The sequence below is a fragment of the Mesoplodon bidens genome (genome assembly GCF_964165515.1).
Source record: "Mesoplodon bidens genome assembly, chromosome: X".
Classification (NCBI taxonomy): domain Eukaryota; kingdom Metazoa; phylum Chordata; class Mammalia; order Artiodactyla; family Ziphiidae; genus Mesoplodon; species Mesoplodon bidens.
The window spans coordinates 97,715,699-97,743,384 of record NC_138163.1 but is presented as its reverse complement, the minus strand read 5'-3'; the positions used below and the strand labels follow the sequence as shown (position 1 = coordinate 97,743,384).

At 51.9% G+C, this 27,686-nt stretch overlaps 2 protein-coding genes across 11 annotated transcripts; one reads left to right on the top strand and one right to left on the bottom strand.

Moving 5' to 3' along the window:
• Window positions 1-521: 521 nt before the first annotated feature.
• SLC38A5 (solute carrier family 38 member 5) lies at window positions 522-10,027 on the bottom strand. Of its 3 annotated transcripts, none has more exons than XM_081221506.1 (16): window positions 9,926-10,027; window positions 8,437-8,490; window positions 8,282-8,357; window positions 7,823-7,938; window positions 7,659-7,732; window positions 7,011-7,103; window positions 6,806-6,884; window positions 4,663-4,745; window positions 4,296-4,354; window positions 4,072-4,194; window positions 3,781-3,860; window positions 3,012-3,112; window positions 2,644-2,759; window positions 1,693-1,837; window positions 1,496-1,599; window positions 522-997 (listed from the first exon to the last, which is right to left on the bottom strand). In XM_081221506.1, exons 2-16 carry the CDS (start codon window positions 8,487-8,489, stop codon window positions 896-898), a joined length of 1,404 nt encoding a protein of 467 aa, XP_081077632.1. In that variant the 5' UTR covers window position 8,490; window positions 9,926-10,027; the 3' UTR covers window positions 522-895. The 3 variants fall into 3 exon arrangements, with proteins under 3 accessions (XP_081077632.1, XP_081077630.1, XP_081077631.1); XM_081221504.1 differs by lacking the exon at window positions 9,926-10,027 and adding an exon at window positions 8,843-8,905; XM_081221505.1 differs by lacking the exons at window positions 4,296-4,354; window positions 9,926-10,027 and adding an exon at window positions 8,843-8,909 and having other exon boundaries at window positions 4,072-4,182; window positions 4,709-4,745.
• Window positions 10,028-16,043: 6,016 nt separating this feature from the next.
• FTSJ1 (FtsJ RNA 2'-O-methyltransferase 1) lies at window positions 16,044-24,532 on the top strand. Of its 8 annotated transcripts, XM_081221397.1 has the most exons (13): window positions 16,044-16,318; window positions 17,868-18,037; window positions 18,313-18,382; window positions 18,481-18,571; window positions 18,914-18,992; window positions 20,630-20,682; window positions 20,768-20,821; window positions 20,908-21,010; window positions 21,112-21,195; window positions 21,896-21,999; window positions 22,089-22,286; window positions 22,503-22,544; window positions 23,976-24,532. In XM_081221397.1, exons 1-12 carry the CDS (start codon window positions 16,179-16,181, stop codon window positions 22,533-22,535), a joined length of 1,179 nt encoding a protein of 392 aa, XP_081077523.1. In that variant the 5' UTR covers window positions 16,044-16,178; the 3' UTR covers window positions 22,536-22,544; window positions 23,976-24,532. The 8 variants fall into 8 exon arrangements, with proteins under 8 accessions (XP_081077523.1, XP_081077524.1, XP_081077522.1 ...); XM_081221398.1 differs by lacking the exon at window positions 23,976-24,532 and having other exon boundaries at window positions 22,503-22,598; XM_081221396.1 differs by lacking the exon at window positions 23,976-24,532 and having other exon boundaries at window positions 21,902-21,999; window positions 22,089-22,598.
• The last annotated feature ends 3,154 nt before the right edge of the window (window positions 24,533-27,686 follow it).

Sequence of the window (27,686 nt, the reverse complement as noted above, 5' to 3'; positions counted from 1 at the left end):
GCTGTAGCACTAAAGAACCATCAACAATGTGTAAATGAACAAGCGTGACTGTGTTTTAATAAAATTTTATTTGCAGACACTGAAATTTTATTTCATATTAATTTTCAAGGGTCACAAATTATTCTTCTTTTTATTTTTTTTCAATCATTTAGAAATGTGCAAAGCATTCTTAGCTTGGGGGACATACAAGAAGGCAGTGGGCTGAATTTTGCCTGCAGGCAATAGTTTGCCCTTTCTTGTGTTAGAACATCAACTTCAGGGGTTATTGTCTGCTTGACACATTGCTATATCCCCAGCACCTAGAGCAGTGCCTGGCATCCAGTAGGCTCTCAAGAGATATTTCCTGAGTGAGCAAGTGAACAGATCTATGAGTTGTGTAGCGAGCTACTGAACTGTGGAGTTATGGGTGAACAGATGAGAGCTGGCAGTCCTACACTCGGGGCCTCAATTTACCCCTGTGTGAACCTAGGAAAGGTCCCCCCAAGAAGTCCTAGAAAGAGATCAAAAAACTGAAGCCAGAGTTGCAATTCAGCATCTTTATTCTTCCCCTTTAGCTCGAGGGTGATCCTGACAAACAGCTTCTGCCAGGAGGAGGCAGAAAAGACTGGGCTGGGCAGGGGCTCCCCAAGGACCTGGCCTCCCCCTCCTCCCGTGGGGCTGGAGTTGGGGTTAGGGCCATGATCCAAGCTCAGCATCCCCTGGGGAGGAAGGGAGAGGACCACTCTTCAGCCTCTGTAGCCCCCTACCTCCAACAGCCATGTTGATGGGAAACAGCCACGTTGATGGGAACCAGCCACCTCCACACCCCAGGCAGGAGGGACCCGGGTGAGCAGCCCCATCTTACTCCACGTGCACAGGCACATGCACACGGGGGCCCAGGCAGAGCAGGGCTTGGTCAGTGTCCAGATACATGGCTCTGGCCTGTGGCCCAGTTGGCAAACATGAAACCTAGACTGATCGCCATGAAGAGGACCCCCAGGATACCAAAACACAGAGCCTGTGGATGTGAGGGAGAAAAGATGGACCTGGTTGGGTACCTACACCCAAGCTCCTCCAACGGATGTTCCTCAAGCCCTCCACCCCCTCCAGAGAGTGCCCCATTCATTCATGACCCTCTTTCCTGCTCCCTCTCCTTCCTTAAAACCAGCACCTTCCTGTGAATCCTCCTTCCATCTTCCTAGAACACTTCAGGGAGTATTCTCCCGCATCCTCCTTGAAAACATTCCAACCCTCTTCTAAGAGTGCCCCTTCCATCTGTCTGAAGAATACTTCCTATAAGCCAGCCCCCTTTTGAGTGCTTCCTGTCTTCTTAGACCCTTCTTGTGCTCTGTCTGCTCAGGCCCTTCCTATGACAACCTCCTTCATTCTTCCAGACCATCTGCCCCCCTCCCCGCCAAGCCTCCTCTTGAAAATGTTCCTTCAACTTCTAGCCATCCTGGAGTGCTCCCTCCTCAGAATGCTCCCTCTTTCCCCAGCCCTCCCCTGGAATGCTCACCTGGATCTTGGGCCAGGAGTAGAGGGGCTCCACCTCAGAGGGTACAATGCGGAGGTAGAAGACGCTGGGAAGGATGAAAATGAGGCTGGGGGCTGAGGTGGATCCTGAAGGACAAGCAGGAGGGACAGAATCAATGTAAGTTTGGGGTACAAGGCCCATATTAGGTGAGGTCTGGGACTGGGGTTGGGGGTACTGACCGATAACCCCAAAGATATCCCGGATAGTTGGCACGCAGATGACGAGGACATTGACCAAGACAAGGAGGATCAGGGCTATGGCCACATGGCGTGGCCAGCTGAAGGCCTTGCTTGGGAAGAGCAGCTGCTGCAGAGCCCGGCGGATCTGTGACCAGAGTAGGGTAGGACACAGGTCAGGGCTCAAGCACTACCTCCCCTTCCATGTAGTCATCTGTCTTTAACACCGCCCTCAGTCTGAGATCCCTGATTTCCTCTCCATCTGACTGTCTCTCCACCCTGTCTGACCATCCTTCTGTACTTCCACCTTCTGAATGAGCATCCTGCCTCCCTTCTGTCGATAACCCATGACTCTTCCTTCTGTCTGATCATCCATCTATTCTTCCACTCACTGTCTGAAATCTTGTCCTCCTCCTCTATCCAACTATCTCTGCCTCCTCTGGTCTGACCACCCACTTGTGCTTTCACCCTGAGATCCCTGTCCCTCTCTCGCCATCTGACAACCTCCATATCTCCCCCCACTGTCTAGTCATCCCACCTCTCCCTCTGAGAGCCTTGTCCCTCCTACACCTCACTACTCCTGCCTCCACCCTTTCTCTGGCCACCCCTATTTCTCCATCCTGAATGTCTATCTGTGCCTCTTCCCTGTCTGACCATTCCTGCCTCCCTCTTCTGTCTAGCCAGACATCTGCGCCTCCTCCCTCCAACTGACTGCCCCTGTTCTCCTGATTCTTTCTGCTCTGCCATCTATGTCCACCTTGTGTCTGCCCGTCTATTTTTTCCCTCTCTGTCCATTTGACAACTCGGCCTTCCCCGTCTGTCCATCCCAACTTCCTCTATCCATCCATCCATCCACTCCCATCTCCACTGTCCATCCAAACATTCCTGTCTATGCCCTCTACCCATCCATCCATGTCCCTCCGCTCCATGGGCCCACCCTCGCCCCCAACGCACAGGGAACAGCACGACTGGCACAGTGAGAGTCACCGCAAGCAGCACAGCTAGGCGCACACAGAGGATGAGCAGATCCTGCTGGCTGTACATGTGCAGCATCTCCGCCTCCACGCTGCCTGGGACATGGGACATGGGATACGGGATGTGACTGGAGCACCAGGACCAGTGTCCCAGAAACATATACGTGTGCACGCGTGCGCACACACACACACACAGACGGTGACAAAATCTCCATGTGTGATGCATACAGTCCATTTGGAAACTGATAGGTCTGAGGGCATGGAGGGAAAGTGCTCAGGTTCCTGCCCACCAGTCTGCCCAGTCCCCACCCCAGCTCCCTACCCAACCCTGGCCCCAGCCCCACTCACTGTAGAAGGTCAGGTAGCCAAAGGTTGCTGTGAGTGCATACATGCAGAACATGGCCCCAATGGACACGTTGGCCACGGCCTGCATTCTGCGCTTGGAGGGCCTGAGGTATAGAGGTCATAGAACTGTCATGGCCAGACCCCTGGACTTGGTCCAGGCCCCTCAAAACCAGCCCCCACCCTCCAGAGTCCCCTCCTCCCAGAGCTGATGTTCAGCTAGTACACACTGGGATGCCCATCTCTGCCTCCTCTGTACTAGCCACTCCTCCCTTCTCTGTCCATCCATCTTATCCCATATGACCATCTCTGCCTGTCTCTCCACGCATCTCTGCCTGTCTCTCTCCCATTAGACTGTCACAGCCTCTCCCTTCATTCTGATCATCCATGCTGTCCCTCTGACTGATCATCCACACATCCCCCCATCATATCATCCCTGCCCTCCCGTTGTCCATCCATATCCCTCTCCATCGGACCATCCTCATCTCTGCATCCCATCCACGTATGCCACCCCTCCATCTCATCTTCTCAGCCTCCCCACTTGTCCATTCACACTTGTACTGGATGTTAAAAGAGTAGAATACTTAAGTCCCAATTAGTAAACAGTCACTGCCCTGCGTCCCCCAAGGCCTCCTGGCCACCTCAAACCCCTCCCTTGGCACAATCTAGCCACAATCAAGCTACAGCACAAGGACTGTTGTAGGGCTTATCAGACATTATGACTATCACCCCACCTGCTGCCCCATCACGCATGCCCACTTGCCTGCCCACTCACCGGCAGAGTTCTGTGTAGATGGGCAGCACCTCAGGGTGGCAGACAAAAGCAAAAGCCATAATGGGCACTGTGTAGAACATCTGGGGGAGTGGCCCAAGCACAAGAGATTAGAGCCTGCAGGGTTCCATCCTCTCTTCCCCATCCCCCCAGCCCCACCACTGCCCTCCATATCAGACACATAGGAGCCCCCAGTGTCTGATACCTGGCTCCACTCTGAGCAGAGTGCACTGTGTGACAGAACCAGAGGGCCTGAGTGAGGTGCAAGGCATAGACACATGCCTGCACACCAACCTGTGAGTCAGCTGTGAACATCTGGGCCTCACAGCTTGTGTTGAGGCTTGGGGGGCTCTTCCTCTCCACTTCTGTCTCATTGTGGCCTACAGCACACCCAAGCTGGAACTTCTTATAGATGACCTGGGGGAGGGAGGGTGTGGAAGTGAGGTCATGGGGAAGGCTATGTCCCAGTGCCCCAAACTCCCTCCGCACTTTTTCATGTCCTTCTCCCTCAGACTCACCGAAATGAGGAAAAATAGCATACAGGTCAGAGAGAGACCACTGGTATACCCCAGGTAGCCTGCAAGGGGCAATATATGGAGCCTCAGAAATCAAGGGACCCCCCCAGAGCAAATATCAACCCCCGCAGGCTGGCCTTCAAGGCCCCCTCACCCCAATTTTGCCACACTTCGCACAAACTTCTACTTCTATCTGGACCACCCACCCCCCCACACACACACACTTAGCAAACTCCTATTCATCTGTTAAAAACCCACACCAAACAAGCTCTCCTCTGGTATTCCACAGCCCTTGAAAGTGGAGATTCTTTGAATCTGGCTCCCCTTCTCTAATTCCACCATCCAATGACCAACGCAGGAAGCCTCTTACCCAAGTGTCTCATGAGGGCCAGTGGCAGGATGATTAACACACTTACAATGATGATGAGGAGGTTTCCCTTCAAGAACCAGTCCCTAAGGAGACAGGTAGACATAGTGACTAGCTGCCTACCAAAGAAAACTGTCAGGCAGACGCTCATAGAAGACAGCTGGACAGAGAGGTTTCTGCATGCAGTCAGGAGAGATGGGCTGACCCCTCAGCTGTGAGAAGTCATCCAGGTGGTTACAGAGACAAATGGCACAAAATAATTGACGGAAACATCCAGACGGATTATCAGACTGTCAGTCACACAGTCAGAGTGATATAGCTGGAAACACACACACAGGTGGACAAAACTGTGCCATCAGACCTCAAATGGACATACAACCAGATGAGCAAAAAATACCCCACATCAGCCAGACTCATATAGTCCAACACAAGGTACCAGACACAGAGAGAGTCATGACCCTGGTATGTGTGATAGGTAGAACACCAGTCTGATGATCTGGTAGGCAGGCAACAATGCAGAGTCAGACAAAAAGTCAGAAACACACGTGTGGTTGTTTGAACAACTCCAGGTTTGTTGAGCACTTGAAAGTGGCAGGGCTGATTTGGCCACACAGTCAAAGATGGAAATAGGGCTTCCCTGGTGGCGCAGTGGCTGGGGGTCCACCTGCCAATGCAGGGGACACGGGTTCGAGCCCTGGTCCAGGAAGATCCCACATGCTGTGGAGCAGCTAAGCCCGTGAGCCACAACTGCTGAGTCTGTGCTCTAGAGCCCATGAGCCACAACTACTGAAGCCCACGCGCCTAGACCCCGTGCTCGACAGCAAGAGATGCCACCGCAAAGAGAAGCCTGGGCACCACAGGAAAGAGTGGCCCCCGCTCGCTGCAACTAGAGAAAGCCCGAGTGCAGCAACGAAGACCCAATGCAGCCGAAAATAAATAAATTAAGTAAATTTTAAAAAAATACTTAAAAAAAAAGATGGAAATAGAGACAGAATCAGCCAGCTGGCCACTCAGTTGGAACCAAGCTCAAGGAAAGAGCAGGATCTGTACAGAGATTGGAGGGAGGTGCCCAGGCAAGATATAGTCTGTTAGTACAGAATTGGCTGAACAACTGCTCATTTATTCAAAAGAATTTTATTAAGTGCTTACTATGCTCCAGGTATTCACACATTCTCTTTCTACCTTAGACACACAGTTACACAGACATAAACTAACAAAGCACCATTGGTCATATATACAGTGGGAGCTAATTATAATAATCAGACACACCTAGTCACATAGACTGTCAGCTACCTGGATGGTTTCAGGATCAAACCAAAGATCTAACAGTATACACAGAATCAGCTATCATATACAAACAGTTGAAAAGATTCAGCCAGCCAATGGATCCAGAATTAAACGGACAGTCAGCTGGATACATACTCAGAACAACAAGCAAACATACATGGCTAGAACCATAATACAGAAGACATATACAGTTGTAGTCGAGGATCACACACAAACAGCCAGAAAGAATTTGCCAGAACGATGGTCACCAAGTTAAACACAGAAAGTTAAACACAAATCACGTACACTTAGCTGGCACCACGGTCCACTGCACACACACGTGCACATACTCTCTTGGAGTCAGTGACCATACACTTAGAGCTAGACAGATTCAGCCAGCCTAATGGACCCAGAATCAAACAGAATCCACTGGACAGAGAAAGTCAGAGTAAGCAAATGTCAAACACACATGGTTGGAGCCACAGTATACAGGACACAGCTGTAGTCAGCTAGCATACAGATGGCCAGAGAACCTGCCAGTATAAGAGTCACAGAATCAAACCCGCGGACAGAGTTTAGGTCAACTGGATGGGTACAGCCACACGGTCAACATCAGAGTACACTGCACACACAGAGTCAGCCAGAACAATCACAAAAATGAACACATGGTCTTACTGGACTCCTACAGCCAGAGCAATGGTCACACATACTATTTGCATCACAACACACAGGAATCGCAGTCTGAACAAACTGGCCTGCCTAACTGTCTCAAAATGGAAGACCTGGGGGTCAGCTGGACACACAGTTGAAACTAGTAGCCAGACCTCACGGGCAGAATTAGTGGTCTGTGGGCCAGAGCCAAGGGGTGTTGCACACTCACCCCTCAGGGTCCATGTCCAGGAAAGTGCTGATAACCAGGGGGAGTTCGGATTTGATGATGAACAGGTAACTGGACATGGCTGGTGCAGGTGGGGGGAGGTGTAAGCAGAAGGATCCCTCTCATCTCCCTCCCACCCCAGCCTGGGGAAGCCCACCTCAGCCCACCCTCTTCCCCCAAGCTGACCCCCACCTCCCAGAGTCCTCACCCCCAACATTGTGCAGACAGATGACCGCGGCCACCACTACCTTCCCCGCAGGCCCCAGCGCCCTCTGTCCCAGCTGTTCATAGGCTCGGATGCCTGGAGAGGAGAGAACCAGAAAGGAACAGGTTGTGGGTCGAGGAGGCCAGGCCAGGGGTGAGTTGGAGGCCAGAGAGTCTGGGAGCTGGGGAGCTGGGGCTTGGGCTAATTGGGCCTCATGGCTGGGAGCTGGAGGTGAGGGCTAAGCAGTTGGGGTTGGAGTCTGGTAGGTGGATCTGTGGCCAGGGAGAAGGTTGGGGGCCAGATGTGGGTAGTTGGGGTCTTGGGGCAGGATATGGACTGAGATCATGGCAGGAGTGAAGTCTGAGAGCTGGGGGCTGAGGACCGGCAGTCTCAGGGTTGCGGTGCTGGCTTCCATGGGTACGTGTGCTGGAGACTGAGGGGTGGGGGCCAGAAGTGGCGTGGAGTGGTCTGGGGTAGGGGCTCTGGTTTGATGGCCAGACTGAGGGCTGAGGGTTGGGAACTGGGAGCCCAGATGAGGTCTGAGGGCCAGGGTGCCGTCTGGGGTCTGGAGCCCAGAGAGCTGAGCGTGGTGTCTGGGGTCCTGGGTCCAGGATCTGGGGTCCAAGGTCTAGGTTGAGCTCTGGGTCTCACCTACAACACCAGCACAGGTCAGCAGGAGATGGATGGAGTACGAAGACAGAAGAGCGATGCAGAGCAGCAGGGCCCTGTGGCAGATGGCACTGCTCGGACTTGGCCCCCAGGCCTCCCACCTGCCCACCACACCCCTCCCCCACCCCAGACTGCCTAGGACTCACAAGAAGAAGAGGACCCCTGTGTGGGCCATGGCATAGGCCAGCCCCAGGATGCCGCTGCCCATGATGGCGTTGCTGAGGTTGAACACTGACATTCCAAACGATGTCTTCCCCTCGAACTGCGGGTAAGGGGCAAGGCCCGGGCACACATGGGGAGGGGGACCAGGGAAGGAGACCAGTGCCGGGGCCTGGGAAAGACTAGGGAAGAAGCGACTGGGGCAGAGGAGAAGCCCAGGAAGGGCCATCAGAGGAAGGAAAAGGATTTGAAGACGAGGAGAGCTGGAAAGGGAAAGGCTAGGTGAGATTTTAGAGGGGAGCAGCTGGAAGTGGAGAGGAACAGGGAAGGGTGGGGCAGCGACCAGAGGCAAAACAGCTGAAGGGAATAACCGGGAAGAGGGAGCAGTAGGGGAGGGGCTGAGCTGGGCAAGGTGCAGCTGGGACAGATCCTGTGGGGTCACTCACATCCATGAACTGGGCTGGCTTCCTCCCAGGAGAAGGACTATGGCTGGGCAGGAAGCCCTCGTGCTCCTGCCTGTAGCTAGAATAGGCAGGGAAATTGAGGCTGATGAGAAGGTAATTCTGATCCCTGACCTCAACCCCTTGGGTCCCCGACTCACTCCACAGCACCCCCAGGGAGGGCTCCGTTCATCTTTGGATCCTGCAGTTCCATCCTGTGGGCAGAGAAATGGGGTGGGGGTTCAGAGATGGAGCAGGGGGGCTTACAAAGTGGGGAGAACTAGATGAAGGGGGTCGGGGGGGTCCAATAGCGACAGACAGATAGATATAGAAACAGAGACACATAGATGAGGTGAGGGGAACAGGAACAGAGGGATTAGAGAGACAGGGAGATAAGTGGAGATAATTGGAGACAAGAGGGAGAGGCCGACAAAGACAGAAATGGGGAGAGAGAGAGAGAGGGACTCAGGGGAGAGACGCCAACAGTTAGTCACTGAGACATGGAGAAAAAGAGGGCAGCAAGAGATAGAGGGGTAGAGACAGAGACAGAAAGAGAGAGATACCGACCCCTCAGCAGATGAGATGGCCATTTGGAGCTGGGATAGCCTCTCCTCCCAGACCCCAGACTCACTCTCTCTTGCTGTCCGTCTCTTCCCTTCCCCGGTCCCCCGCGCACCCCCCTCTTCCCTCCACCCTCACCGCGTGGTCATGCCTCTCACTCCTTACAGGGACACGTGTCCGCCTGACTGCCCCACCCCTCCTAACGCCCCCTACCCCCCTCCTCCCCGCCTGGGCCGCCAGCCTGAGCCCAGAGCTGATGCAACCTGTTGGAGGGGCTGAGGATGGGAGGCGGGCTCAGCGACCCCAGCCCCCCAACCCCTGGACGCGGCAAACTGCTCTCTGCCACAACTCTGAATATTCTCACTGGAGGCCAAAAGCAATTCCCCAAACTGAACCCCCCTCCAGGGATAGAAGTGACCCAGGGACCCTCATTTAATCCCCCTTCTAGGGACTAGAGAGTTATTTTCTGGGACCCTTGTCAAGTCTTAAACACTCCTATTCCAGTAGAAGTCACTTTACAGACACTTCCAGACTTGAGATCCTTTCTGGGCTTGGGGTGTCTCAGGAACATGGCCAAGCCCTAATTTCCCCTCCTGAAGAGGAGCTGTCTCTGAGACAATCATCAAAAGCCCCCTCCCAGGGCCTGATGTGTTTCCTGGGGTGGGGTGTCCCTGCAATCCCCACGCAAGCCTGGAGCCTCCTCCCTCTTCTGGACGGAGTGTCTCTGAAGAAGCCCCCAGCCCTGAACTCACTTCCTGGGAATGCCGTATCTCAGAAACCCCCATTCAAGGTCCCCATCATGACTAAAACTCCCTCCAGGAAGCCCCCTACTCAAGCCCTGAATCCCCTTCCTGGGTCGGGGAAGGCTCTCAAGGAGCCCCTTCGTCAGCCATGAGCACCCTCTGGAGCCTCCCACCCACTCCTGAATTCATTTCCTGGGATCAGGGTACCAAAAGGATTCCCCCTCCCATTCAATTCCGCACTAGTGCTAAAAATGCCTCCAGGGAACCCCTGAGCCCTCTCCCAGGGCCCCCATTCGTGCCTTGGGGACTCAGGAGCCCCCCTCAATGGCCAGCACCCCCTCCTCACCTCCCTGCTCCTCTCAGCTCTTGAAGCGGCAGCAACTCAGAACTAGGGCTCTGGGACCCTGCCGGGCAGCAGGGCTCCCGCTCAGCCAGACCCTGCCTTCGCCTGCCCTCTGACCAATCAACTCCGCCGGGCTTGCTCGGCGGCTAATCAGCACTGCCCGGGCCCCATCTGGCAGGCGGATTTTTTTTTCCTGTAAAGTTTTAACTTTAATTCAGTTTCCCTCTTCTGGTTCTGGGCAGGGGGAAGTCAGGGGTGTGTGCCTCCCTTCATCTGAACCCACATGGAGGGAAACAGAGGTTTCGGGGGAGGTGGGGGAGATGGGCTGAAAGATCAAGGGAGTGGATCCACTCCTAGAGAGAGGGACAGACAGAACTGACTCAGGGGTCAGACATACAGTGGGATGGGATGGATGGCAGGAGGAGAGACAGAGATAGGAAGAGAAACAATCCCAAATAGAGACAGGCAGGCAGAAGAAACAGCACAAGGACAGACAACAGGAGGGGACAGAAAGACAGGGTGTGAGGGAGTGGTAGACAGGCGGAGGGGCAGTCAGCGAAGAAAGAGACTCAGAAACGGTGGGCAAGGAGAGGCTCTCGCAAGCTCCTGGATGAATGCAGATGGACAGGTGGACACAGCCAGACACATCCCCAAACAGAGGTTAGGAACAGACACACTGGCTCAAAGGGACAGAGCAAGTGGCTGAGGCAGAGAGACACATGGAGGGGCAGGCAGAGAAAGTCAGATTCAGGCAGAGGAGCAGACAGACCTGGGGCCAGCAGTGGGACAGGCGCAGGGAGAGGCACGGCCAGGCCACCAGAGGCTGACCTTAGACAGACAGCCCAGCCGAGAGAGGACCCTAGATCTTGGGGGGGTCCCCAGAGGGAGGCAGGGAGGGCACTTGTAGTTGGGCGGGGAGTGTGGCTACACACTGTCTGCAAACTAGGCACACCCTGAAGTCCTGGACCCCAGCCTAGGCATTGGGTGGAGCCTGTCCACACCCTAACGGAGGAGCCCCACTGTCTGTCTGCCTGTCTCTCTTAAATAGGGGTCTGTCAGTTGACTCCATTCGGGCATGTGACAGGCATGTCTGTCCCAGGCAAAGCATGCGTCTCCTGCAGGAAGTCAGGCGGGGTGGACATGGGGTCCAGGCCCGACTAGACTGGGCTGTTTGAGGCCCAGGTGGACAAGAGGCCTCTGTCCCGGCCCCTCCACCCACCTGCCCGCCCCCCACAGGGAGCACAGAATTCCCGGAAAGGCCAGGGGCTGGCTGGGGCTTCAAAGCTAGCCTGGAGGCTCCCACCCCACTCGCAGTGGGAGGAGGGTGAGGGATGGGGCGTTCACTTCCCCACAGCAGGAGAGAGACTCCTGCACACTCAGGGATCACAGCCCCATCCAGGGGCTTAGAGATGGAGGCAGGCTCGCCATCACCCACAGAGGTACAAACTCGCATGCAGACTCCCAGCCACACACAGAGAATATAGGCTGACCAATACGAACACGCGCAGACGGCACATGGAGAGCCCAGGCCACGGGACAGCCACATATAGCCACACAGAGTGACTTAGTCTGATAAGTATCATCACCCACTGAGCCGCACACAGAGATCACAGATGGATGCAGGGATAGGCTCACACTGCTTTACAGCCACTACAGACATCATCACCCACGGACTCACAGCCACACCAAAGAGAGCCAACAGGCAAATCACACACAGACTCACAGCCACACAGAGCCAGAGCACACAGACAAATATGATTCCACAGAGCCGACAACATCATACACATGCCCAGCATCTCCGACACACGCGACTCCAGGTTCAGATGACCCTGGAGGCCAACGTCCAGGTTCAGCCTCTATCATGATACCTCTGTGCATGTGAATTTGTGTATGAACTTGCGACCACATACAGCTCTGGTCACAGAGAGAGAGGCACCCACAGGCAGACACGATTGTACAGACAGAGAAGGCGCAGTTACAGACACGTGCACAACTGCATTCAAGCAGATAGGTGCACACAGCCGTGTATACACGGCTATTCACACAAATCAAGTCGGGGGAGACATGCACAGGGAACACATATATAGGCGCACAAACTGGAAAAACAGGGATGCAGAGAGTACACTTACTATCATTACAAAGAGGAAATGCAGAAAATACACCTAAAGCTGCATGAAGAGGAAACAAGGGAACATACACTGGCACCAGAAGAAATGCCCTTAGGGAGCACACACCTATAGCCACTCACCGAGGAGAGATGCAAACATGGTGCCAGAGAAGAAAGACACAGAGACATCGGAGACACACACACAGAGGAGAGACAGATAAACACACCTCTCACCCACGAGCATTACAAAGGAGACACATAAGCACCCAGGGGACACACACACAGCCCCATATAGATGAATTGCGCAAGCAGATGGGACCAACGCACAGTTGTCAAAGAGGAAACACACGAGTTGGATAGGCAGCCATAGACACAAGACACGACCAGGCAAGTAACATAGTAAGACACGCGTGGAACTCACATACATGTGTTTGTTGCTGGGAACAGGTACAGGTAGCTGAGATACCCTCAGGGTATTCATACACAGGCGCGCGGGCGCAAGCCAGCGGGTGCACACACACACACCACTCCCCCGTCTATCCCGGCCTACTCCGTGTCTCTCGTCTCTCTCCTCTTCCCTCCTGAGAGCCAGTAAACATCTGTGCTTCAGGCCAGCCAGGGAAAGAGACACCTGTCAGCAGAGGCCTTGGCCCAAATGACTAAGGGGCGGGGGGACGGGGACTGGCTAGGCAGGTGTCTAGATTTCAAGAAAAGTTTGAAGTGTCCCATCCCAAGAACTAGTGAAACTTCAACAAAAAACAGATGCCCTCACCCACCACCTCCCAGCAGCAGCCTCCTCCTCTGATCATTGTCCTCCCCTCCCAGGGCCAGCCCTGCCCTCCAACATTGCCCAGCACAAGGCCACCTGGGCACACAGCTGGAGTTCAATGAATGCTACTTATCAAGAGTCATATTATCATCATTATTTTTATTTCTGCCGAGTGAACTCTTCTGGGGAGGGGCAAACCTTCATCCAGCTCCGCACCCCATAGCTCAGCTAAGTTTCAGGGCATCGCAAATAGCAGGTGTTCCACATATGCTGGTAGGAGGAAAAACAAAGGGAAAGTGAAATCTGGCTGCAGAGGCAGCCTGCTTTAGAAGGAACAGGTGTCTTTAAGCTTGACCGAGGCCTTGAGGCCGTGCCAGGGATAAGAACGGTTTGTTCGTTCATCAAAGTAGGGCCCTTTCTCAGGGTCATTTAAGGCTTTTGTTGGTTCATTAAAGAAGACCCTCGTGGGACACTTGGGATTCCTATCGAATCTATTAAAAGTCAGTTTAGGATCTTGTCAGTTCTTCTAAACAGACCCCTGCTTTTCATTAAAACACTACTCAGCAGTCTTCAGGGGAGGGAGCCACGGAGCAAAGCAGTTAACGGCACAAGCTTTCCCAGCTCTGCCGCTTAGGAGCTGTGCGGCCAGGAGCAAGTTTCGAAAAACCTCACTGTTTCAGCTTCCCGCAGGGCTTACTACTGCCTAACTCAGGGCCATGGGGAAGATTGAATGAACTAATACAGGTGAAGCGCTAAGAACAATGCTTGACATACAGTAATCACTCAATAACATCTTTGTGAAAGGAATTAATGAACTCTTCTCTGCCAGTGAAGGCATCCCCCCACTGAGCTGGGTTTGGATTCTAATCTCTCCTTTCATGCAGGCTCCCCACAGATAACTCTTCCGTCCCTCAAAGCAGCCCCTGGACTGCAAGGCTTTTTGAGTCACTGTCTGGTCCCCTGCGCCTGGACCACCCCCGTCTTTCCCTCACGTGGTAAGATGCCCTCCAGCACAGGGCCGGCCTGGCAGCTCCCCTCTCCTTGACCTTTTCAGGAGGCTGAGGGGAGGACACCTTTACACTCAGTGGGGTGCTGGGTGGGAGCTGCAGGCGGACACCCCACTTCGGGAAGAGCCTGGGGAGTTCAGAGCCTGGCTCCTGTCCCCCAATCCCCCCAGCCCTGCTGGAGGAAGCAAGTTTCTTTGCAAAAAATTAAACATCCGCTTTGTGAAAGGCAAGAAAACAGGAAGCATCCCACAGGGTGAACATGGGCCCCCAATGCCTGGCATCCCCTCCTGTCTGTGGAGCAGCGCCTGGTGGCTTGAACCCTTGCTTTCTCACACTTGCTCACCTCTGCAGGGGAGCCATGTTCCCACCGCCTCCCGCAATGCCCTTGAACTCCGCTGACAAGCTCTGGCTTCCTCCCTGGCTCTCCAGGGTCTCTGCGCGGCTGTCTACACCTCCTCCCAGGGCCCCACATAAATGCAGAGCACACCACTGCGGAAAGAGCGAAGGAACAAAGCAACAAAAGGGTGAATTCAGCAAACATCTATTGAACACCACCTGTGTGCCGGGCCCTATTCTAGGCGCCAGGGAGGCAACAGTGAACAAAACAACAGAAACCCCTGCCTAGCGAAGCTCACATTTCTAAGGAATGATGAATCTATCGTTCAGTTGTTTGAATACTTGCCAAGCTCATTCCCACTTCAGGGTCTTTGCACTTGGTGTTCCCTCTGCCTGGAATGCTCTTCCTCCAAATATTCCTAGGGTGCGCTCCCCTTCAGGTCTCAGCTCAAACGTCACCTCGTCAGAAAGCCTTCCCTGACCACACTGTCTAAAATAGCAATTCAACCCCTGTTACTCTCCAATCCTTTCACCCTCCTTTATTATCCTTCATAGCTTTTATCACCACCTGACATAACATATTTATATACTTAATAGTATATTTACTTTAGTAAGTAGATATGTATAGATACTAGATTTATATATATATATCAGCATATACATTTATATAAGATATGTGTATTTTATACATAAACTATACAAAAAAGCATAAATATATATTTCCACATGACATATTTATATTTATTTGCTAACATATAATTTATATACTAGTAAATATTAGACATCACTATATATTTCTATATCATCACATACTCAGTAAATGGTGTATGTTTACACATAGAATATATATATATATATATATATATATATATATATATATTCTCCTTTGTCTCCTTTTCCTCACCTGTAAACTGGGGAAAACACAGCTATTATTAAAAATGAAATTATGTAAACTTATAATTAAATAAATAAATTTTAAAAGGTGATAAATACTCAAAACACATCACTTCTTAATTATTATTTTACTACATTTCATTATTTCTATGCTCCTGAGATCATTTATCCCTATTTGTACTGTAGAAATAATACACAATGGTGCACTAGTGCATCTCTTCCAGACTCTGTGCTCCGTGACTACACCTTGGTAAGTTGAAATTTGACAAGGTGATAGTATGTAAACCATGGAAACTGGCAAATGTTAGAAATCAGGGCTTCCTCTCCCTCTCCACCTAAAGAGCTGATTGTTAACCATTTACCAGCACACCACTGAGAGCACTCAGAAGAGTGCCTGGCACATGGTAAACGCTATAACAAATGTTTCCATTACTGTATTTGCTTGTGCACTGGGTCGAGATGCAGTCTCTTTTTCTAGGTCCGAGTTAAAAGTGTTTGAAGAACACAGAATTACAGACAGTGTGCGGAACTACACCTATTTAATCCTGCCAATGACTCTCTGTGGAGTCTGAACTACTTGTTATCCCCATTTTACAGCAGGAGAAACCGCAGTTCTGAGACGGTAACAGTCAGAAGGCGCTATCAGTTAGCGGAAGTGGGATTTGAAATTGCAGCCGAGCAGCTTCTGCGCGCTCGCGCACTTAATTAACGCACTCTCCTTCCTCTCAAATTCGCTACCCCAGAGGCGATTGCACCTCGCGGCGCGCGAAAAATAAATAGGTGCCGCCGCGCGCGTTGTATCTTGGGAAATGTAGTCCACAGGCTCAAGGAATACTACTGTACAAGAAGGGAGGGGCGGAGAGTACGTCGATTTTCGCCTTGTAACAAAAGAACAAAGTCAGTTCTCGTGCCTCGCGACGTTTCGGCCATGCTGTGCGCGACTTCGGCAGCTTTACTCGCGCCCGTTGCATGCTGGGAACAGCAGTTTGCCCGACCGGCTACGTCGGCGCGAGATGCCGGAACTCACGTGGTACGTTCAGGTCGGGTCCCCGCTTCGTGCGAGCCCCCGCGTTCCATCGCGTTCCATCGCGTGCCACCGCGTTCCACGATGACAGGCTTTCCACGCTCCGGTCGCCCTTAGGCATGCGCGACAGACATTCGGATCAACTAAGAATACAAGCTGAAGCCCTACGACTTCTCACCGGTTTGCGCTCTCGCCGAGGCTCGGGCTGCTTGCGGACCGGCCTCCTTCGTTCCGCTTCTCCCCACTCCGAAAGTTTAAGGTAGGCCCTGGGGCGCGGAGGACTTGGGTCCCGGCCAAGACGGTTGAGGCATGCCTGCGCTGTCCCGCCGGTGAGGGAAGGAGGCAAGTTCGCCCTCGGCGCTGCAGCTGCGTAGTCCGGGCAGCTGGCACCAGGTAGGCTCCAGACCCAAGGTTTGTCTGGAGAAGGGGACCACTCATGCGGGATGGTCTGGGGGTGGGCGGGGGGCGCAGAGGTCCAAACACCGGCAGAGCCGGTCTTGTGGTCCCAGTGGGGACTTGGGCTTTCAGGTAATGTTGAGGAGGGACCGGCGGTGTAGCCAGAGGGCTGTTAATGGGTGGGTGTGGAGGTTTGGTGGGCTGCGTAGGTGTAATAGAGGTCTGGTGGGAGTGTTATTGGGGAATCGGTGAGGGCTAAAAGGCGTGTTTTAGTCGATGTGTTCAAGGGGGCCAATGGAATGTGTTCGTTAATTAATAAGGGGATAGTAGAGTGGGCAAGTAGAAGATAATGGTAGGCAGGTAGGAGTGTGATCCTTGAGGGACTGATGGAGGTGTGATATTCAACGGGTTAATAAAGAGTGGTGGGGCATAGTGATTGAAAGGATAATGGTGCGGCTGTGGAGGGAATAATAGAGGCCGGTAAAAGTCATGATCAAGGAACTAATGGGAGTAGTGATCAAAGAAGAGAGAATGAGAGGCTGAAGGAGTGTTGTAATCAAAAGGTTTTAGTGGGTGATGATGATATGATCATTGAAGAATTAATAGGAGCAGAGTGAGCAAAGAGGGGGTAATAGTAAGCTGTTGGGTGGGATCATCAAGTGATTGTTGGGTGGGGAGAAAGGTGGGCAGTGAGGGGAGAATGTGGAACTGATGTATGATTATCACGGATTAACGTGAATGTGTGGTAGTGAAGGGTTACAGGGGGCCAGTGGTGTGATCTATGAAGGATCAGTTGGAGGGCCAGGTTAATGGGGACTGATAAATCATAGTAATTGAGAGCTCGATGGGGGACTAATAGGCCATGATTCTTCAGGCATTAATGGGGGGGGCGGTGATAAAGATGTAGTAATAAGGGAATTATTGGGGGCCTAATCACTTCGGGGAGAGAGATTAAGGAGGTGGGGAGTGCAGTGAGGTATTAGGATAATGGGTTGAAAGCAAGGGATTAATGGGGGGCTAGTAGGGCTGTATGACTCTAGGGGCAATGAGGAGAGCTGGGAAGACAGTGAGATGTTATTGGGGGTAAGGTGGGCAGAGAAGGGTTGATAGTGGGGTTTAATATGTGGTGTGTGCGTGACAGCAGTGGGAGGTGGACACGGTCAGTAATAGGTCATCTATGAGATAAGGGTTGGGTTTGTGGGATCTTTGGGGGGGATCTGTGGGGTTAGTGGTGGAGCCTGAGAGCTCAGTGGTAGGGTCCTTCAGGCTCAGTGAGGTCATTGGGGTTAGTGACCGGGCTCCAGCCTTCCCACCTGTTGAGTGAGCTGTCACATGGGTCAGATGAGCCCGGTTTAGTTTCTGTGGTTCTCGCTGCCCTGCAGAGGTAGGTGATGGCCCACTTACTGATATAGGGCGGCGTCAGCTTACTGTTGGCAGGTCCCTGGGCAAACAGTGTGTGAGATGGGACGGACGTCAAAGGACAAGCGGGATGTCTACTACCGCCTAGCCAAGGAGAATGGCTGGCGTGCCCGCAGTGCCTTCAAGCTGCTACAACTTGACGAGGAATTCCAACTCTTCCAAGGTCCCCACTTGGCGGGCGAGTCACTGGGGGATGGGGCGGGCGAAGGGAATAGACAAGTGGGCTAGGTCTACAGAGCTCCCTGTGGTAGACGGGCTGACTTGGAGGGTCTGTGGGGCAGGGGCCAGGCAGGAAGATGGGCAGGTACGCAAAAGGAGCTGGGCATCTAGGCAGCAGATAGATACGGGTGCTCCCCAGGGGAAAGGGGTGAACTTTGCGGGGTCCCAGGTTGGAGAGGTGGGTGCAGCTGACCACTACACCTTCCTGTGTGTGCTCAGGTGTGACACGGGCAGTTGACCTGTGCGCGGCCCCGGGCAGCTGGAGCCAGGTGCTGAGCCAGAAGATTGGGTGAGTGTGGAGTCCCAGATGGGAGGGTGGGAGGGCAGGTTAGATGGAGGGTGGACCAGGAGTGATAACTGGGCTGACATGGACCGTGTTGTCCACAGGGGCCAGGGGTCCGGCCACGTGGTGGCCGTGGACCTTCAGGCTATGGCTCCACTACCAGGTGTGTTACAGATCCAGGGGGATATCACCCAGGTGAGAGCATGGCTTGGGGTGTTGGGGTGTATCCTGGGCAAAGGCCCCCCAACCTGGGGGCTACGGCAAGTGGAAGAGAGAAAGAGAAAGACAAACAGACTGAGAAAGACAGAGATAGAGTAACGGAGAGAACCCAAGAGAGTGTAACAGCAGAGAAACAGAGCCAGCCTGTCGTCATCACAGAGAGAAAGCAAAAAATAATCCCAGAGATGGAGCCCGGTCTTAGGCAAAGCCTGAGAATTTGGCTGGCCCAGGGGCTGCGGGCCAGGGCCAAGGGCAGGTGGGGTTAGAGGGCTGTGGAGGGGGTGCCTTGGGGCCACTCATCCTCCCTCTTTTCCATAGCTGTCCACTGCCAAGGAGATCATCCAGCACTTTGAGGGCTGCCCCGCGGACCTAGTGGTGTGCGACGGGGCTCCTGATGGTAAACAGCAGGGATTGGGAGGCCAGGCGGGGGCCCTATGTGTGTCTTTCTCTGTATGTCCCGCCTCTGTTGGCTTCTTTTACTGCCTCTTCTCTCCACTGTCAGCTGTTCTTACATCTAGCAACTTCTCCCTACCTCTGTTTCCTCTTCTCTGCCTCTGTCTTCTCCCTCCCCGTACTCTACCATTTGGGTTTTGTCCACCCTTTTATCTTCTTATTGCTCATCTCTCTGCAACTGTCCAATTCCATCTTAGTGTTCAGTCTTTTTCTCTTTTTTTTCAGTTAGTTAGCCATCCATCCATTCAGCACATTTACTGAGCACCTGTTGTGTGTCAGGCACTGTTGTACATGTTGGGAAAATATTTGTGAATAAAATTTTACCTACTCTGACCTTATAGAGCTGGTGTTCTAGTGGGAACAGGCAGAAGAGGAACAAGTGATTGAGCTATGTAGCCTGTCAAAAGGTGATAGGGGGCTTCCCTGGTGGCGCAGTGGTTGAGAGTCCGCCTGCCGATGCAGGGGACACGGGTTTGTGCCCCGGTCCGGGAAGATACCACATGCCGCGGAGCGGCTGGGCCCGTGAGCCATGGCCACTGAGCCTGAGCGTCCGGAGCCTGTGCTCCGCAACGGGAGAGGCCCCAATAGTGAGAGGCCCACGTACCGCAAAAAAAAAAAAAAAAAAAGGTGATAGGTACCATGGGGATGTCAATGAAAAGGAGAGGGAAGAGGGGAGTACCTGTAGGAATTTTAAATTAAGTTGGGAAGGCCTCATTGGCTTTAGCACAAAAACCTAAAGGAGTCAAGGGAATGGGCCAGGGGCACATCTGGAGGAAGAACAATCCAGGTAAAGGAATTGGCCTATGCAAAGGCCCTGAGGTAGGAGGGCGCTTGGCATGTATGAGGAATAGCGAGATCAGTGTGGCTGGATCGGAGTGAGTGAGCAGGAGAGTTGTAGGAGGTGAGAACAGATCCTTGTGTGGATCTTTCTGGGCCACAGTGGTGATTTTGGCTTCTTCACTGAGATGAGAGCGTGGGGAAAACCATGAGAGGGTTGTGAGCAGAGGAGGGCCGTGCCTGACTTGGGTTGTGACAGGATCCCTCTGGCTGCTGTGAGCAGTGTGAGGGGTGAGACCTGGGGAGGGGAGGCCGCTGCAGTCGTCCAGGTGGAGTTGAGAAGATTTGCTAACGGCTTAAATGTGGGTGTGAGGAGAGAGTGGTGGGTGGGTGTGTGTCAAAGGTAACTCGAAGATTTGGGGCTTGAACAACTGGAAGGATCAGATGAGATGGGAAAGATGATGGGAGGAGCAGGTTTGGGCAGGAAGATCGGGAGTTTGTTTTTGGATGTATTGAGTCTGAGATGTCCGTTCTGATCTGAGTCTGGAGTTAAGAGGAACAGTCTGGACTGGAGGTAGAAATGATGTTAACAATATTCGCGCCTGAGGTAGTTTTGAGAATAAAAATGAGTGCCTAAGGGTTAGGAGCTCAGAGTACGCATCTAGCTGGCAGATAGTATTTGCGTGCAGAACCTTAGCAGTAAGAGAGCCTAGGAAATGTTTTTAGCACTCTAACCTCTCTGGGAGGTTAGAACAGGAGCATAGCTAGACTGGATGGCCCCCTAACGCTGTTCTCTTGATGCAGTAACCGGCCTCCATGATGTTGATGAGTATATGCAGGCCCAGCTCCTCCTAGCCGTGAGTAACCCTGGCTGCCCCTGCCTCAGTTTGGTCCCCTCCTGGCTGTCTCCACCTCAGCCTTAGCCATCTGTCCTGCCCACAGGCTCTGAACATTGCTACACATGTCTTGAAGCCAGGGGGCTGCTTTGTGGCCAAGGTAAGGCTCGGGGAACCTGGTAGGGGGTAGAGAGGGGTCTCCAAAGGTCATCCTCATGCCTCCATCTCTGCCTCCCCACCCTGCAGATCTTCCGAGGCCGGGATGTGACACTGATCTACAGTCAGCTGCGTGTCTTCTTCTCCACCGTGCTCTGTGCCAAGCCCAAGAGCAGCCGGAACTCCAGCATTGGTCAGTGGGGTGGAGGGGCCAGGCTGGGGGTGCGCATCTCAGGGACCCATCCGCACAGGGTGGTGGTGGCAGTCGCCCCTCACTCCACCTTATGCCCACAGAGGCCTTTGCTGTCTGTAAGGGTTATGACCCCCCTGAGGGCTTCCTGCCGGACCTGACCAAACCCCTGCTGGACCACTCTTACGGTGAGAGCCGGAGCCCTGGGCCCCACCCCTGGGGAGAGTCTGTCCACCAATGGAATTTATGTCCCAGGAGGGCCCCCAGCCCCACCCCCTGGTGGAAACTCTGCCCCTTAGTGGAATTCTGTCCCAAAAGGATCCTCAGCCCCACCCTCTGGAAATGCCAGCCCTGTATGGATATTTTGTCCCAGGAGGATCTTTAGCCCAGTGGCCTAGTGGTAACTCTTGGACCTGGTGAAAATTCTGTCACTGGAGGATCCTGAGTCCTACCCCAAGGGGAGACTCCACTTGCCTGCGGAGATTCTAGACTAAGAAGACTCAGTCACACCCCCAGGTGGAAACCACACCCCTGTGTGGGAATTTCATCCTGTGAGGGCCTTCAGACTGGCCCCTAGAGGGAAAAAGCACAGAGTGGCTCTTGTGGCAGGCACACTTGAGTGAGACCAAGTCCAGACAGTATATGGCAGGTGGACATAAGTGCAGTCGGAGAAAAGTGGGTTGGGGGGGTGTGTTTTAGAACAGGTGATCATGGAGGGCTTCCCTCAGGAAGTGATCTGAACCAGATGAAGGATTTCTGGTAAAGGAGGGTAAGAGTAGCTGGTGGATACCTTGGGGGGGCCTCGGTACCCATCCTGGGTGCAGCCTGAGTCACGACTGTTCCCAGACACCCCAGCCCTGTCCTGCCTCATCTCTCCCTGCTTGTCAGATCCAGATTTCAACCAATTAGATGGTCCCACCCGCATCATTGTACCGTTTGTGACCTGTGGGGACCTGAGCGCCTATGATTCGGACCGCAGTTACCCACTGGATGTAAGCACCCAGCCAACAGTGGGTGGATGGGGGGTGCTGTCCTAGGTTCCCAGGTCCTCACCACCCCCTGCCGATATGTGTCCCTGCAGCTAGAGGACGGCTCAGAATACAAGTATACTCCGCCCACGCAGCCCCCCATCTCACCACCGTACCAGGAGGCCTGCACCTTGAAGAAGAAGGGGCGGCTGGCCAAGGAGATCCGCCCCCAGGACTGCCCCATCAGCACAGTGGACACGTTGCCCCAGTCCCTGGCCGCCCCACAGCGCCACACCCTGCTGGCCTCTGAGGTCTGGAAACATGGGCCCAGAGCCCTTAATGCCCTTTCTCTGTGCCCGCAGTGACCCCCTCCTCGTGTGCCTCCTTCTTCCCCAAATCACGTGGTTTCTGGGACAAACTTCTCTTCCCTGCCTCCCAATAGCTATAAAAATCAATGGGTAAAACCAAGTACAGTGAACGGAAAGGCTTAGCCAAGTACCTGAGTCCCTTCTTTTTTTCTTGGGTAGGTAGAAGACAGTGAAATGAACTGTTCGCCTTAAGATGTTAAGGTAAATTTGCCTTTTTGTCTAAGAATTTGAGTAAATGGCACCTTTAAGAGAAAACTGAGTAAAATTTCACCTTTGAAATTTTTACATCAACTGGTAAGATTTCAGTCAGCAAACCCTTACTAAAACACCTGATCTTATGTGCCAGGAACTGCTTTAAGGATTTTACATACTGAGGCACTCGGTAAACATTTATTGAGTACGTGCTGTGTGCTGGGCATTTTTCTAGGTTTGAAGATAGAGCAGGGAACAACACAGACAAATATCCTGGCCCTCAGAACTTCTAGTTTGGGAAAGAGGTGATAAGCAATAACACAGTATAAATGCAGGAGTTTCCACCCACACATACACAAACTATTTATCTTGATCTCTATATATATGTACACACACACACACACATATAAAATGTAAAAGTAATATGGGATATGAAGAAATTTTTAAAGCGGGCTAAAGAGGTCAAGAATTCTAGGGGGTGGCAGCTTGCAGTTTTTAAAAAGGTTATCATGGAAGGTCTGTCTCACTGAGGTAATGTTTGAGCAGAGACCTGAAGAAGATGAAGGAGGGAATCCTGTGTTTATCTAGGGGAAGAGCATTCCAGGGAGAGGAAATAGCAAATACAAAGGCCCTGAGGTGGAACCCTGCCTGGTATGTGAGGGAGCAGTGAGGAGCCAGTTTGCCTGGACCAGCCTGGGCTAAACCTATCAGTGCTGGAGGACTTCGCATCCTCAGGATACCACATTAGAGGACACCCCTGTCTGGCAATGGCTTTGCAGGTTATTCAGACCAAGTCTTCCATTAAAATAAGGAGTAAAAAAGGCATCTTTAAAAAAATGAAATGGCAAATCACAATGGGAAGAGAGATTTATAATCCCTGTATATAGTATCCTCGATATTTAAAAAACTGCTATAAATCAGTAAGGAAAAGAAAATATGAGAATGGCCAGTAAGCACATGAAAAGCTGCTCGTCAGGGAAATGCAGGCTAGAACTAAAAAGATTGACAATACTAAGCGTCGGGAAGGATGTGCAACAATTGGAACTCTTGAATACACCCGTGGCAGCATATAATGGTGTAGCCACTGGAAAATTGTTAGGCATTATCTGCTAAAGCTGCATGTGTGCCAGTTCCACTCCTAAGAAATGAGTACTAGAATGTTCCTAGCCAGCACTATTTGTAGTACCCCCAGACTAGATACAGCCCAAATATCCATCAGCTGTAGTATGGATCGTTAAATCCTGGTTTATTCGCAGTGGAGAACTACACATCAAAGAATGAACGTTATATGTTTTATGCATTTTTCTGTGTGTTATGGTTCACAGTGAAAGTAAAGGAAAAAACTTCAAAAAAATGTTAGTAGCTGAGCAAACAATGATTATAGTAGAAGACAGTGGGGAAACATTTTGGTTTAAAACTTCCTTTTACTTTGACCTTTAGTTAGCTGGCAATCTGATAAGGACTCGGAAGCTGTTTGCTGTCAGGAAAACCAGAACTTGAGTTGATGAACTTGTTTTCAAATACCTCATCAACCGGTCCTGAACATACGAGCTCCGAGTGGGAACCTGCAGCAACCACCAGGAACACAGCGAGGAAAGAAACATCACGGAATGTCCGTCCGCACTGCAGAGGGGATTCTTGAGTGGGGTCTTGCCTCTTCTCTAAGTCTTTCCAGCCGTGTCCTGATTATGTCCAGAATTTACCCTGAGAGTGGGGGTTCTTAACCTGGGTAGAAGTCAGGGTTATGTGTGGATTTGATGGGGGGAAATATTACATCTTTATTTTCACTAATACAACTGAAATTTTAGCTATACTCCCAGATCTGAATGCTGGCGTCAAATCACAATAGTAAAAACAGTGCCTGCAACTTCCACCAATACAGATCACAGTTACTTTTTTATGTTACGTTGCAGTCGTTGCAGGCATCTTGAAATGTTGTTCATATTGGTCACTACTTTGAATAAGATCTTGAAATTTGATGTATTAATAAAAAAAATTCATAGAGCATCCCAATGTTGTTTCATTTTAACATGGTAACTATTTTTCTAGTTTTATTGAAATATACTTGATGTAATGTGTAAGTTGAAAGTATACAACATAATGATTTGATATATGTGTATATTGCAAGATGACTACCGCGGGTTTAACTGATATCTATCACCTCACATAGTTACAGTTTTTTTTCTTGTGATGGGAAGTTTTAAGATTTGCTCTCTTCGCAACTTTCAAATATACAATATAGTATTGATAAGTATAGTCACTATGCTGTATATTATATCCCCAGAACTTATTTATAACTAGAAGTGTTGTACCTTTTGACCACCTTCACCCACTTTTAGATTCCACATATAAGTGAGATCACACAGTATTTGTGTTTCTCTGACTAATTTCATTTAGCACAATACCCTCAAGGTCTGTCCACGTAGTCACAAGTGGCTGGTTTCCTTTTTTTATGGCTGAATAAGATTCTATCATATGCACATACCGCATTTTCTTTATTCATTCATCTGTCGACCCCTAGGTTGTTTCCATATCTTGGCTATTATAGATAATACTGCAGTGGACATTGGGGTGCAGATAGCTCTTAGAGGCAGTGAGTCCATCTCCTTTGTGTATATACCCAGAAGTATATATTTGGGATACGGGGAATGCTGGATCATATGGTAGTTCTGTTTAATTTTTTGAGGAACCTCCATGCTGTTTATTTAGTTTCCATAATCCTGTGTATTTGAGTGTGTGTGTGTGTGTGTGTGTGTGTGTGTGTATGCACATGCACACACATGCTTTCAAAAATATTCTATGAAGGAGTCCACAGACTTGATCAGATCAGATGCCAAAGGGTTCCCCAGAACAAATTTTTTTTTTTTTAGCTGTGCTGCATGGCTTGTGGGATCTCAGTTCCCTGATCAGACATTGAACCCGCACCACGGCAGTGAAAGCCCAGAATCCTAACCACTAGGCCACCAGGGAACTCCCCAGAACAAATTTTTTACATTAAGAACCCCTCTCTTAAAGGAATATCAGAAAGTCTGCCATGACTGCCGTCCTGAATTTCTACATTTTAGCAAACAGGAGCTGACAAACACCAGCTACATGGGCAGACCCGGTTTCTGCAGCTTACTTGCTTATCTTTAGAAAATCACTGTTCTTTGTCCACACACCAGCCATTGACCTCAGGACTACCGACATCCCAGTCTGTGACCCCAGGTGTTTTCTATACTTCTGACTTTGTGACCCTGGGAGTGTCCATACTGAGTCTAACCCCAGGGGGCCCACACCACAGCTTGTTAACCCAGGAGTCAATATGACCACAGGAATGTCCACACCCCAGTCTGTGTGACTCCAGGAATGTAAAACAGAAGTATCCACACAAAAGGTGGTGTGTCCACACCCATCACCATGTAAATTCAGCAGTGTCCACACTAGAGTCAGTGACGCCCCAGGAGTGTGGACAGCCCAGTTTGTATAGTCCCAGGAGTATCCACGTCTCAATTGCCAGGAGCGTAAACACGCCAGCCTTTGGGACCCGGTGGGCATACTCACCTCGGGCTGTGTGTCCCTGGTGTCCACCCCCATCTGTGTAACGTCAGAAGTATACACCGAAAGTCTCTCTGACGGGACCACTGTCTAATTCCCAGTCTGTGCAAGCCAGTGGAGTCCACACCCGCAAGTGTGTGGCCGAGGAGGGGCCCACCCGGCCTAGGCCTGCTCTCTGAGCTCGGGAGTGCCCACTCTCCACCTGCGTGTCCCTAGTCTTGCGACTCCAGGAGTGTCCACGCCCCTCAGTGTGACCCCAGGATTTTCCACGCCAAAGTCAGTTTGTCCCCAGAGGTACATCCGTCCCAGCCCGTGTGTCCCCAGTGGGGTACTTACTTTAGTCTCAGTGACTGCTGGAGTGTTTCCACCCCAGTCTGTGATGACAGGAATATTTATTCTCCAGTCTTTGTGACCCCAGGCTTTCCGCAGCACAGCCTGTGTTACCCCCAAAGTGTACACGCCCTGGTCAGATGACCGCAGGTTTGTCAATTGCTTAGACTGTGTAACAGCAATGGGTGTCCATTCCCCTGTCGCTTGTAACCCCCAGGGTTACCACACCTCAGTCATTGTCGCCCCCCAAGGGTGTCTACAGTGTAGTCTGTGTCACCACAGGAGGGTATACACTCCAGTCTGTGTGACACCTGGAGTATTCAAAACATAGTCTGTGACCCCATAAGTGCGCATATCCCAAAGCTTCTGACCGCAGCGTTGTAAAAACTCCAGTCTATTTGACCACAGAGGTGCCCACTGCAAAGTATGTCAGTCAGCGGCAGTGCCCACGTCCCAGTCTGGGTGACTTCACCAGTGGCATATGTCAGGTTTTGTCACCATAGAAATGTCCAACCCTCTGTCTGACCCCAGGAGTCTCCAGACGCCAATGTGTGTCCTGAGGGAAGCACACCCCTACACCCCAGTCTGTCGCTGTTGGCTTTCCACCTGCCAGTCAGCGTCCCCTAGGAGTGATCATTCCTCAGTGCTTGAAACACCAGGAGTGTCCACACCCCAGTGTATGTAACCCCAGGAGGACCCACAGTCAGCCTGTGTTTCTCCAGAAGGGTCTACACAATAGTCTGCATGACCCCAGGATGATCAACTTTCTGTGTGACCATAGGAGTGGCCACCACCCAGTCCATGTGTCCCTAGGATGGTACACCCTTGGCTGTGTGATCAATGAGGTCTCTATGCTCTGGGATCTGTGACCACCAGGGTGCCGCTCCCCAGCCTGCAACTCCAGAGCTTTCTACCCGGGGTGGGAGCGAGGAGTGTCCCCACCTCAGTCTCTGTGGCCCCACAGGCTCATTTACTACGTCATCCCTGTCACCCTAGGAGTAGCTGAACTCCAGTCTGCGTGATGCCACAAGCGTCCACATCCCAAACAAGGTGAGCAGAGGGGTGTCTATACTTGAGCGCGTGTGACCATAAACGTGTTCTCCCCTTGTCTTTGTGACCCCAGATGCATCCGGTGGGTTTTACCCTGGCTGTGTCCACATCCCAGTGCTTGACTACAGAAACGTCCACAGCCCAGCCTTTGTGACCCCCAGGAGTGTCCACCCCACAGGCAGAGTCCAGAAGTGGCAACGGCTTAGTCTGTGTGACTTTGGGAGGTTCCACAGC

Excerpts from the sequence above, each read along its gene's own strand:
- SLC38A5 (XM_081221504.1), bottom strand. The coding sequence starts at position 8,865 with ATGGCCATCTCATCTGCTGAGGG. Across the intron at positions 7,104-7,658 it reads GACCTGTGCTGGTGTTGTAG|GCATCCGAGCCTATGAACAG; the intron begins GTGAGACCCAGA and ends TCTCCTCTCCAG. Across the intron at positions 3,861-4,071 it reads TGTTCACAGCTGACTCACAG|ATGTTCTACACAGTGCCCAT; the intron begins GTTGGTGTGCAG and ends CCACTCCCCCAG.
- FTSJ1 (XM_081221395.1), top strand. The coding sequence starts at position 16,179 with ATGCGCGACAGACATTCGGATCAACTAAGAATACAAGCTGAAGCCCTA. Across the intron at positions 16,319-17,867 it reads CCCCACTCCGAAAGTTTAAG|GGCGGCGTCAGCTTACTGTT; the intron begins GTAGGCCCTGGG and ends TTACTGATATAG. Across the intron at positions 18,038-18,312 it reads GGAATTCCAACTCTTCCAAG|GTGTGACACGGGCAGTTGAC; the intron begins GTCCCCACTTGG and ends GTGTGTGCTCAG.